This window comes from Juglans regia, chromosome 16, assembly GCF_001411555.2.
Source record: "Juglans regia cultivar Chandler chromosome 16, Walnut 2.0, whole genome shotgun sequence".
Taxonomy (NCBI): domain Eukaryota; kingdom Viridiplantae; phylum Streptophyta; class Magnoliopsida; order Fagales; family Juglandaceae; genus Juglans; species Juglans regia.
Window position 1 is genome coordinate 23,090,846 of NC_049916.1, and position 11,551 is coordinate 23,102,396.

General features: G+C 37.1%; 2 protein-coding genes across 2 annotated transcripts; both read left to right on the forward strand.

Moving 5' to 3' along the window:
* The first annotated feature begins 721 nt into the window (after positions 1-721).
* LOC109006687 (chloride channel protein CLC-e) lies at positions 722-7,580 on the forward strand. Its single transcript, XM_018986050.2, has 7 exons — positions 722-1,180; positions 1,337-1,772; positions 2,373-2,573; positions 3,765-4,231; positions 5,452-6,009; positions 6,402-6,607; positions 6,813-7,580. Exons 1-7 carry the CDS (start codon positions 776-778, stop codon positions 6,841-6,843), a joined length of 2,304 nt encoding a protein of 767 aa, XP_018841595.1. The 5' UTR covers positions 722-775; the 3' UTR covers positions 6,844-7,580.
* Positions 7,581-8,666: 1,086 nt separating this feature from the next.
* On the forward strand, positions 8,667-11,084 carry LOC109006685 (tetraketide alpha-pyrone reductase 1). The gene is made up of 6 exons (XM_018986049.2): positions 8,667-8,925; positions 9,078-9,247; positions 9,721-9,909; positions 10,059-10,221; positions 10,364-10,556; positions 10,718-11,084. The coding sequence occupies exons 1-6, from the start codon at positions 8,799-8,801 to the stop codon at positions 10,854-10,856; spliced, it is 981 nt and encodes a 326-aa protein (XP_018841594.1). The 5' UTR covers positions 8,667-8,798; the 3' UTR covers positions 10,857-11,084.
* The last annotated feature ends 467 nt before the right edge of the window (positions 11,085-11,551 follow it).

Here is an 11,551-nt window from a genome sequence, read left to right on the forward strand (position 1 = left end):
TATTCTACTGAAAAATTCTACTTATATAATTCTATTAAATCGTGTTTCTGTATTCATGTCATGTCCTCCAATCTAGTTATACAATGAAACCTTAAACTAAACACATCCATCTAAATCTAAATAATATATGATTTGTCATTTTTGTCATTCTATTTAAGTATTAAGATAGAAGGACAAAAATGATAAATCACATGTTAATTAAAAGGTAAAAGTGTGTGGTGTAAGGATTCTATATAAAATTTTTTATGCTAGATAATATAGTACTAATAAGGGTTCGTTTGTTTTTAGAAATGAGATGAGATGAGATTAAAGTTAAAAAGTTGAATAAAATATTGTTAAAATATATTTTTTAATATTATTTTTATTTTAAAATTTTAAAAAATTAAATTATTTATTTTATTTTATATTAAAAATTAAAAAAATTATAATAATGATATAAGATGAGAGAGATGAGATATTTTTTGAAAACAAACTAATCATGACCCATAAAATAGTTTGAAATCGATAGAAATAATCGAAACGAGCTGAAATTTAGAACGATACAGAATGAAAATGAGGATATATAATGTATCGAACAGTGAAAACAACAAAAAGTTGTGACTGTTGTGATTGGAACAAAACGGGAATTCAAAATTATGAAATGAATTATTAATACATTTGTCAGATTTTCGTCCATTAATTTTCATCATATAGAATGCCACGTCACCAATTTGAAATAAGATGAGAGACAACGAGGCAGAGGTGAATCTGCTGCAAACGGAAAAGAAATAAGATAATGCGGAGTTTGGAATGGACATGGCGCTTCGCCAATTTGAAGCGCCACTGTTTCTATCAGAAGCCACCAGGCCCTCCGCTCCTCCTCATCTCCGCCTCTTTCTGCAACAAAATTTCACTCCAATCTCTCAACAACTCGTTGTCGTCACCGGTGTACAATTGCAGTAGCTATACGGAACCCGGGATTGGACTCAGGCCTCCCTCTGCTCTGCCTGATGGTGGAAAGTTCGATGAGGATGATATGGGTGCGGACGGAAGTAAAGAAGAAGATGAAAAACAGCAGCTCAGAAGCGTGGCAACGGCTTCAGCAATTTCCGTCGCAGAAGAATCTAATTCGGCGACGATACTATCCTCTTGCTTGGTTGGTCTTCTTACAGGCGTTGCCGTTGTGCTCTTCAATAACGCAGTGCGTCTCACTCTCCAATCTCTCTATCTCCCTCTTGTATTTCATTACCACTTTCAGACTTCTTCTTTCCTTACCTACTATATTAATTTATGCGAATTAATGTTTGCGAATTAATGTTTAAAAGTATAGTTTTGTGTTTTGATTTGATTGGCCAAGGTGCACGAGATACGTGACTTTTCCTGGGATGGGATTCCGTATCGAGGTGCCTCGTGGTTGAGAGATGAGCCCACTCAAGTGATATGGAAGCAAGTCATTTTGGTCCCTGCTTGTGGGGGCCTCATTGTGAGCTTGTTGAACCTGCTTCGAGCTGATCCTTCTCTGCAATCGGACCAACGAGACTCTTCTCCTCCCCCTTCTTCCGCACCAACCATTTCACTTTCGCTGCCTAATAATGTTAAGGCTGCTTTGAGACCATTTTTAAAGGCAGTCGCTGCTTGTGTCACCCTCGGCACGGGGAATTCCTTAGGGCCTGAAGGTCCTAGTGTTGATATAGGCACTTCCATTGCCAAAGGTGTTGGCACTTTGTTCGACAAAAGTCCCAATAGAAAGCTCTCCCTTGTGGCTGCGGGATCAGCTGCTGGAATCGCTTCCGGTTGGTCATTCCTCCTTTAAAGTATAATGTTCACGTCATCGTGGAAACGTTCTTAAAATTTTCTTGTCTACATTAATTTCTGCATAGGTTTTGGTAAATATCTTGTGCAAACTGATATGCATGAAGGTCTACATTTTTGTCGAAAAGTACATAGATATTGTTTTGGTTATGATTCTCATGAAAATACCACTTAATTCCATTTCTTTCATTCTGTAAGAGACCATGAAACATCTTTTTTGTCTCGTGTTATCGTCGTCATCATTATTATTTGGATTATGATTTCACGATCCTTGACTACCTATATAAAAAAAAATGCTACGCATAATTATAATTCTACATACAATATCCATTTTATCAGTTTTCTTTTTAAATTCAAGTTTTGATAATCTTCAGTATATCAATACTTGAAACGTATGGTTAGTTAAATAAAAATTATAAGTACAAATAGCATTTTCTAAAAAAATGATTTCACGATCCTTGACAATTTAACATGTTGCCAATACATTGATTGACGCATGGCGCAGTAAGCCATGTTCTTTGCATGCTACTTGTTGTCAATATCGATTTCCTACCAACGAAGTTCAATTTTTGCTTTCACAGGGTTCAATGCTGCTGTAGCTGGTTGTTTTTTCGCTGTGGAGTCAGTGTTGTGGCCATCACCAGCAGAGTCGTCCGTATCGCTTACAAATACCACTTCTATGGTTATACTTAGTGCAGTAATAGCTGCTGTAGTTTCCGAAATTGGTCTTGGTTCTGAACCAGCATTTAAGGTTCCAGAATATGACTTCCGCTCACCTAGTGGTAAAATTTGATTTTTTTTTTAATTGCAGATATAACACAGAAACACACTGAATAAATGTACTTTTTCTTTAATTGTGAAAAGCTCTTGCTCTCCACTTTTTACTGCTGCCAACATGACTCTCTCTCTCTCTCTCTCTCTCTCTCCAAGTTTGGTAAAAGTACTCAAAAGACATCTAAATTTATAAGAATAACCGGGTTTATTTTTGGGGGCCTGGTCTGATGATCCATACCATAGGTTGAACAAGTCATTTGAAGGACTGAAAGGAGATGAGCAAGAGACAATACCCTTTCCTAATTCAGTAACACTCTTTCCTCTGTTAATAGACCATCACTCCGATGATTGCGACCACAACACTGCTATAGCCATCAGCACATTTGCCACCAGAATTACTTCCTTCTCCACCACACCATTATCAATTTATTTTTAGGTTATTCTCGAAAGGAATTTGGCTCAATAATATTATTAGAATATGTGTCATTGATTGCTGTCATGATTTTCTTTATTGAATCCGGCTTCAATTTATTAGTAAGTTTTCCAGAAGGTGGATTGCTGGAGCCATATTGAGGCTGCTGTGGGGAAAGGGGGGTGATAGCCCCCTAAGTTTTGAAATTTTTTGATATACCTTCTATACTAGAAGCATGCAAGCCCGGGCTAGGCATTACCCTCTCCCCAAATTTATTTTATGAAAATACAAAGTAACCCCTACACCAAATAAAATACTCTGAGAAAGATAGTTCAAATTTATTTATTGATTAAGCACGCGCAATTACCTATTTTGTGGGACCAGCTAAGAAAATCTGTGCTTACGTTGATTATTAACTTGTATATGTTAATCTCATTATAACTTTTTTTCTTCCCCAAGAGTGGTATTTTTATTTCATTTGTATTCAACTAACATTTATATTTATACATATCTGCTTTCCAACTTTTATATCGCAAGTCCTTTATGTATCCAACACCCCCCCCCCTAAAAAAAAAAAAAAAGGACAAATGGCCAGGTCTGCTACTGATAATAGGTTTTAAGCTTTATATTGCGCATACCAGGTGCTTTCTTCAGGTTCAGAATTTTTAGGACGAACATTCTATGAGATAGCAAACATTGCAAATGCCACCTCAATGTTTCTAGAGTTTTAGCAAGTTTTTGTTAGAAAGGCAAGATATTTACTCAAAGCTATTCAACTGTCTTTCAGAGCTCCCACTATACTTATTGCTGGGTATGCTATGCGGCTTCGTTTCATTGATCTTATCTAGGTGCACGTCATACATGTTGGTAATTGTTGAGAATCTTCACAGTTCCATTGGCATACCACGGGCTTTGTTCCCTGTAATGGGAGGCCTAACTGTTGGCTTGATAGCCTTGGCATATCCTGAAATCCTTTACTGGGGTTTTGAGAATGTTGACATTTTGTTAGAATCTCGACCATTTGTTAAAGGTTTATCAGCTGATCTATTGCTTCAGCTGGTAGCAGTCAAAATAGTAGCAACCTCTTTGTGCCGGGCCTCTGGATTAGTGGGAGGCTACTATGCCCCATCCCTCTTTATTGGTGCTGCAACAGGAATGGCATATGGGAAATTCATTAGTCTTGCAGTTGCTCAATCCAATTCTCTGATTCATCTCTCGATATTGGAAGTGGCATCACCCCAAGCATATGGCCTGGTACTGCTCTATGCCATTTCCATTTTAGCAAAGAATTACTTTATCTACAATTCTCATAAATTTGAAGGGTTCTGCTGTTTATGATTTGGTAACTGAGAACAGAAATTGCATGTGATGTTGGAAGGAGTTGGCCACCTTGCGATTTAACCAGTTTCGTGTAGGGAAACTTCCGAGAGTGCGGTGCATGGGATTGGGACCGGGGTTTACTCTGCAGGGGTGGGTCCGATGGGCCCTGCCTTGGAGAGGTTCCCCGACGTAAAAAATAAAATTAAATAAAATTAAAAAAAAAAGGAGTTGGCCTCTTTGCTGTAGAGCTATTTAGTATTTTCCACGTAATCAAGTAAATATTTGTTCTTGTTCTTGTTCTTGTTATTTCAGCAAACAAAAATAGTAAAAAATAGAAACAACAGGAAAAAAAGGTAAGAATGGTGGTGAACCTATGGTGTGATTAACTCCAAGAGTCACAACCTGTCCATTCTCTACTGTGATTTATAAAAGATGCTATATTTCCAGGGCAATGGATGGAAAGTTGCTTTAGTTTCTATTACTAAAGTTTTATTGGATCTAATGTGTCTATTTGCTATAGGCTAATGTTACAAGTTTTTATGGGGAGAGAGAGAGAGGGGAATCGCGTGTTATTTAATATTTATATGTTTAAAGTGTAAAGTTAGATTTATAATTCAAGTGTGGTAGATAAGTTCGGTATGGTTGAACTACTAGAGAATAAGAACCGTACAATTCAAAGCCATGGTAGCCTAGAACATTATAGTACACAACCACGCTGGTCCATGGTTTATACAAAAATGATGGTATATTCTGATAAGATATTAGTCCTTGCAAAGCAACTTCAACTTTTGTGCTTTTAAATTACTAACATATGCCAGATATGGGATAAGACATGTTGAACAAAGATTTAAGATGAAGCGTGGATGCGGATAGAGCCAAGTGTTGAAATAGGTTGATGCCCAAAATTGCCAACTGAGGTTTTTTGGACTTTGTTTACGTTAAATCTCTACATGATATAGCACTTACCAAGTATGTGCATATATATATATATATATATATATCAATTACCTGATATTACGCATCCAAATAAAAAGCCTTTATGTAGCATTTGGGACTATAAACACTCATTCTTTCTCTATAGTTGCTGTTATTTGGATTATCATGGATATCTAAAGACTGTGATCGGTTTATCAATGGGGAGCTTCTCCTTGCAGGTTGGAATGGCTGCTACTCTTGCAGGGGTGTGTCAGGTTCCTCTCACTGCAGTTTTATTGCTTTTCGAATTGACACAAGACTATCGGATAGTTCTACCGCTACTTGGAGCAGTAGGACTATCCTCATGGATTACTTCTGGACAGACGAGAAGAATTGATGTCAAGGAGATTAAAAAAATCAAGCAAAATAGTTCTACTACAACCCCACAACCTGAAATGTCTTCCTCTTCTACAATTGGCGCATCTTCTTCTGCACTCGCTGAAAAGGCATCTTATATGAGTAACCTTTGTGAAGTTGAAAGTTCACTTTGTATAAATGATTCTGATATTGAAGCCAAAGAGTTAGAAAAGAGAATATTTGTTTCTGAAGCCATGAGAACAAGATATGTTACTGTCTTGATGAGCAGTACACTTAATGACACAGTGAGTCTCATGCTTACAGAGAAGCAGTCCTGTGCAATGATTGTTAATGATCATAACATCTTGATTGGTTTACTGACACTTGGAGGCATTGAAGAGTTCAGCAAAATTGTGAAAGCAAGAAGCAAAAGAACCAAGGTAAATAACACTTCTCCAATCACTTCTAAAGAAGAAACACAAAGCAAATCAAGGAGAGGGAAGAGAATGGAAAAATGAGAATGATTTCTTGTGGAAGGTAGATTGAAGTTCATTTCAAATGGATAAGAAAAGTTGAGAGAGGTAGTCAGTTGATTGGAACTGACAAGGTACCTCTGAAAATACATGTTTTATTAGAGAACATTCAAAATTTCCAGCCTTACTGTTAGATCAGAACAAAAAACTTGTTAACCAAAAGCGCTCTAGACATTACAGTTTCCAATGCAGATTTTTCACCAAAATGTCTCTCGTGTTCCTCAACCATAAGTGAGTAAATTCTTTCTGCACCCTTTTGTCACCGTGTAAGCTTGACTACTTGCTTACTTCTATTACAGGAGCTTTTGGTATCTGAAATGTGTACTTTGGATGGAGAAATATGTCGAGTACCATGGACTGCTACACCTGGGATGGATCTTCTTTCTGTTCAAATTATCATGAATAAGCATGGTGTGAGTCAAGTACCAGTTATAGAGGATGTTGAAGATCACCGAGGGCACTTAGTTGGCCTGTTAGATGCAGAATGTATCGATCTAACTTGCAGGTCTAGTGACCAATTATTTTTACCTCTCCCTTCATACTGAAATCAAATTAAAACGGAAAAAATAAAAAATAAAAATAAAAACTGAAACTTGAAAAGAAGATGTTTAGTTAGAAGAGAATTGATAAATAACTTCAATTCCTTTTTATTTGGATGAATAGTTTAACTAAGGTTTTTTATTTGCTGACCTTTTTGGTGGTGGGTGCAGAGCTCTAGCAACTAGAGAATTCCTAAGCTAATATTCCGCTTGAGAAAGGCACGTCACTTACTGAGGATGGTCTGAGTCGCGTAATACTTGCTTGAGAAATACTTTAGATGAACCGGACTACCTGACACTAGAGATTTTGCTCATCTTTCAATTCTAGAGTTTCCTGTCTCAGGCTCTCAACCCAGACCAGACAAGGTGCCTTAGAGGACCTCATTGGCTCACCCCACATGGTGAAAGGTTCTTGCACATTATATCGTGTATCCAGAATCATTTAAGAGTTCGACTCAGATCAACTGTGCTATATTACAAAGAAAGGTGGATACAGCTTCTTCTGTAGCTAACAACCAAATGCAGCCCTTGGAGGTAAAAGAATGGCAAGATGGACTCTCCCGGGGACAGGTAGATTTGGTCCATGATCGGAATAGAGCTCGTGTTCATTAATTAAGGTTCTCTCTTTAATCTAAAATTACTTGGATTTTCCTGTTGCCTTTGACCCACATTTATGCTCCATCTTAATGTGACTAAACTTGTGAGATTAATCTCATAAGTTAAGTGCCAAATAATTTGATTGGTGAAGTCGTTTTAGTTCTCGGACGAAAGTCCATCGGTCATAAATGTCTTTAAATTTAATAGAAAGGCATTAAGATTTTCTAGTGTCAATTTTCGGACTGGTCCACGGTTAGGTTTGGACCGTTCACACAAGATACAATTTAAGATCGCATTGAGAGATCAATAAACAAGTGGAATTAGTGTGATTTTCAACTTCAATTGTATATATCTATATATAATATATTTATATAAATATTAAAAATTATAATTTTTTATATTAAAAAATGGAGAGGTGCGGTGGGCGGGCTCCCGCTGCCCACCCCGATGAATCCCAACTCCCAAGGCTTTGAGCAGTACAAAAAAAAAAATAGTTAAAAATGACAATTAATTTGCAATGGAACTTCCTTGGATCAGCCTTTAGGAGGCCTATGCCTCCCCCTCCGCTTTTTATCAATGTCATGGCATTTTCATTCTATGTATTGCTACCAACAAACATCAATTTTTTTTTCTTGTTTTGGTTCTGTGTTCAACTCTCTCTCTCTTTGATCATCCTGTTATTGGTGAAGGGAGGCAGCAGCGCCAACAACAACAACGACAACAGGCAATGGATCGTGTCGTGACAAATGGAGATTTTAACTTTTAAGATCGCCAGGAAGTCGACACATAAAAATAAATAAATTTTAGCAACCCCACAAGAGATTAAGATTTAAATGGTTATTGTTTGAACAAAGACTATATCCACTGGTGAAGATGATCACAAAGAAATTCACCAATAAAAAAATAGAATATGAACGAGAATATTGATAAAATTATTAAAACCCAAAACCCCAATACACTCAAATCTCACTCATAAACAAAAGATTCTTTTTTTTTAATAAAAGAAAAAAGTATTATGAAGTTTTTTCTAAAAGAGAAATTCTATGTATTAATCATTATTCACTTTCACATCCCACAGCTATAGTTTTTTTTTTATAGGATATGTGGGTATTTTTTATAGAGTGTGGGATGTGGAGTAGTGAATAGTGGCTGATAAGAAAATTTTTCGTAAATAAAAAGAACTCAAACTTTATTCTCTTATGTGCACCAACAAAAAGGCTCAAAACTCTCTTCGTCACACTGAAAGGAAACTAAAGAAAACAACTATCTATTTTTTGCGTATTTCCTAATTTCTCAATGTACTTCTGTACCTTCAACTTTATAGATCATGCATAAAGTTTGAGGTGTTGAAGCAAATTTTCTTCCCCGCGTGAAGAAGAAGCGAAGCCGCTCAACAGATGGCCTAGCTACCTTCTCCTTCCATACGTTTGGAAACTCTCAACAACAACATAACCTCTACCATCCATGCTCTTGGTGTTTCCCAACAGCTAGCAAAAGGGAAAGCAGCATGCCCTATATATAAAATGACGGAAAGCATGGTCTTAATTGGTAGCCAAGACAATGGATGGGAAGCTCGAATCTAAGGGCAAAGTTTGTGTGACAGGGGCTTCTGGCTTTCTGGCTTCTTGGCTAATTAAGCGACTTCTCTTGTCTGGATATCATGTCATTGGAACTGTTAGAGATCCAGGTTTTTCTACCTTTCATTTTTCTTCCCCTCCCCAGAAAACAAGAAAAACAAGCAATGTTAGCGCGCGGCTACTGCATGTATCATCCCTCCCATTCTAGCTTCTTAATTAGTTGTTTTGAAAATACCGTGAGTTTGTCTTTATGCATGAGCAGGAAATGAGAAGAAATCAGCGCATCTGGTGAGGTTGGAAGGAGCGAGGGAGAGACTCCGGCTGGTGAAGGCTGATCTAATGGAAGAGGGCAGCTTTGACGATGCAATCATGGGATGCCATGGTGTTTTCCACATTGCTTCTCCTGTGCTGAAACCTTCATCTGATCCAAAGGCATGTTCTTATATATATATATATATATATATACCTGACATATTGAGTCTGCAGCTTGCCAGTTTTATAATTTAAAGCCACCAAATTAAGCAATGAGAGGTTTGTCTCAATGATCCAGATTCTCTCAAATTTCTCATCCAAATTTGAGACATTTAAATGGAACAGATATAGACATATGAATTGCACCTTACAATATTTATTGTGCTAGAACATTTCCATGCTAGCTAATAGAAATGATGTAGGGTCTATTTATTTGCCTATTTCTCTTCTGCTTGAATATCTCAAACTCTCATCTTTCTCCAGTCTCAAATGATCAGAGACCAAAACGCCCAGATAGCAGTTCATGTAGTCTTGCATGAAACTCGGTGTAATTGTCTCTCTGATCAGTAGGGATCAGATCTTAAAAGACTAATTGATTAAGCTGGAAACATCCAGTGCCTTATTGTGCTTTTCTCGCCCATTCTCACCAACAGGCAGAAATCTTGGAACCGGCTATTCAGGGTACACTAAACGTTCTAAGTTCATGCAAAAAGAATCCATCTCTAAGGCGTGTAGTTCTCACCTCATCTTCTTCAACCGCGAGGGCAAGAGATGATTTTGACCCCAATATACCTTTGGATGAAACATCTTGGAGCTCTGTCGAACTCTGCGAGAGACTACAGGTTACATATTAATTAAATATTCCACGCGTTTGACTCACTATTATTAAGGGAGAGAATGACTCACACCGCACGAGAACAGTTTAGCTTAAACCATGAACTAACATTTATTTTGTCATCTTCTGGGCATGGTGATTGATTCATTGCTAAAGATATGGTATGTTTTATCAAAAACGCTGGCTGAAAGGGCAGCATGGGATTTCTGCAACAAAAATGGGATCGACCTGGTGACCGTACTGCCCGCATTCGTCATTGGACCCAGTTTGCCACCAGACTTGTGTTCTACTGCATCAGATGTGCTTGGCTTACTTAAAGGTAGCTTGCAGTTTAGACTGGTCCTTGAAATCCAATTGGGATTATGGATTCAAAAATACTTATTTTCCTGTTAATTTTCTAATATATATATATATATATATATATATATATATATTTTAAAAATTTGGAATGAATAAAACAGGGGAAACGGAGAAATTCCAATGGCATGGAAGGATGGGATATGTCCACATAGATGATGTAGCACTTTGCCACATCCTTGTCTACGAACATGAAGCTGCTTTCGGACGATACCTTTGTAGCTCTACTGTTGTAGATAATAATGAGTTAGCATCCTTGTTAGCTGCTCGATATCCTTCCCTGCCTATTCCAAAAAGGTAGATGGTATTTCCTCCTTAGACACTCTTGTCTTGTAAATCTCGTTTCGTTATATAGATAAGATGAGATGAAAATTGAAAATTAAATAAAATATTATTATAATTTAATAAATTATTTATTGTATTTTTTTGTTAAAAAATGTGGGTTTTTTTTTTTTCAGGTTTGAGCAACTAAACAGACCATATTATGAATTGAACACATCGAAGTTGGAGAGTTTGGGATTCAAGTTCAAATCAATACAAGAGATGTTTGATGAGTGCATTGCATCCCTGGTGGAGCATGGTTACCTTTCTGTCTAGCAATGCTCAGTGGTGACACTTCTCCTGCCCATAGTCACAGCCCGGCCTCAACTATAACTAATGAAGCCGTTAAATGAGGAAAAATACCTTATATTGAATAAATTAGCCTCCTATGATTAATGTCTATCATCCTTTCTATATCCCTTTTTACATACATTCACGGGAATAAAAAGAATAACATGACGTTTAGAAAAACATCGTGACAACATATGTATCCAACGTTTGTGACCTCAGCTTGTATCTAATTTTTTATATCATTTACACGACTTGATGATCCCATTTATGTACTATACTCCATGCATGTATAAGTGATGTGTTGAGTACTCTCCATACTTTCCATCTCTAGCGCGCATGGTGACCGCTTTTTCAACTTGATGTCCGTAATGCATTCTTACACGACAATATATCATTCAAGAGGTATGTATATACATTGGTCGAGTTCGACCACACTATGTTTGTCGACCTATGGCCTTAACCTAAGCATTGCCCCACAGGTATGATTCATCTCATGTGACCACAATGCGATTCTTCTGGTTGAGCTCAAGCGCTCTTTGTTACCGCGATTTTGTTGTTTCCCTCTCAATTCAAGCGCATTGATATAAAGAGGGACAGTGACTCGAGTTGGTTCGATCCGTAAATGAGTAATGTTATATGTAGTAATAGAATAATAAATATTATATAATTATTTTCAAAAT

What these genes read in the sequence shown, in the direction of transcription:
- LOC109006687 (XM_018986050.2), top strand. Translation starts at nt 776, where the DNA reads ATGCGGAGTTTGGAATGGACATGGCGCTTCGCCAATTTGAAGCGCCAC. An exon ending in AGCTGCTGGAATCGCTTCCG is followed by an intron (nt 1,773 to 2,372) that starts GTTGGTCATTCC and finishes TTGCTTTCACAG; the next exon opens with GGTTCAATGCTGCTGTAGCT. An exon ending in TGTATCGATCTAACTTGCAG is followed by an intron (nt 6,608 to 6,812) that starts GTCTAGTGACCA and finishes TGGTGGGTGCAG; the next exon opens with AGCTCTAGCAACTAGAGAAT.
- LOC109006685 (XM_018986049.2), top strand. Translation starts at nt 8,799, where the DNA reads ATGGATGGGAAGCTCGAATCTAAGGGCAAAGTTTGTGTGACAGGGGCT. An exon ending in TGTGCTTGGCTTACTTAAAG is followed by an intron (nt 10,222 to 10,363) that starts GTAGCTTGCAGT and finishes TGAATAAAACAG; the next exon opens with GGGAAACGGAGAAATTCCAA. An exon ending in TCCCTGCCTATTCCAAAAAG is followed by an intron (nt 10,557 to 10,717) that starts GTAGATGGTATT and finishes TTTTTTTTTCAG; the next exon opens with GTTTGAGCAACTAAACAGAC.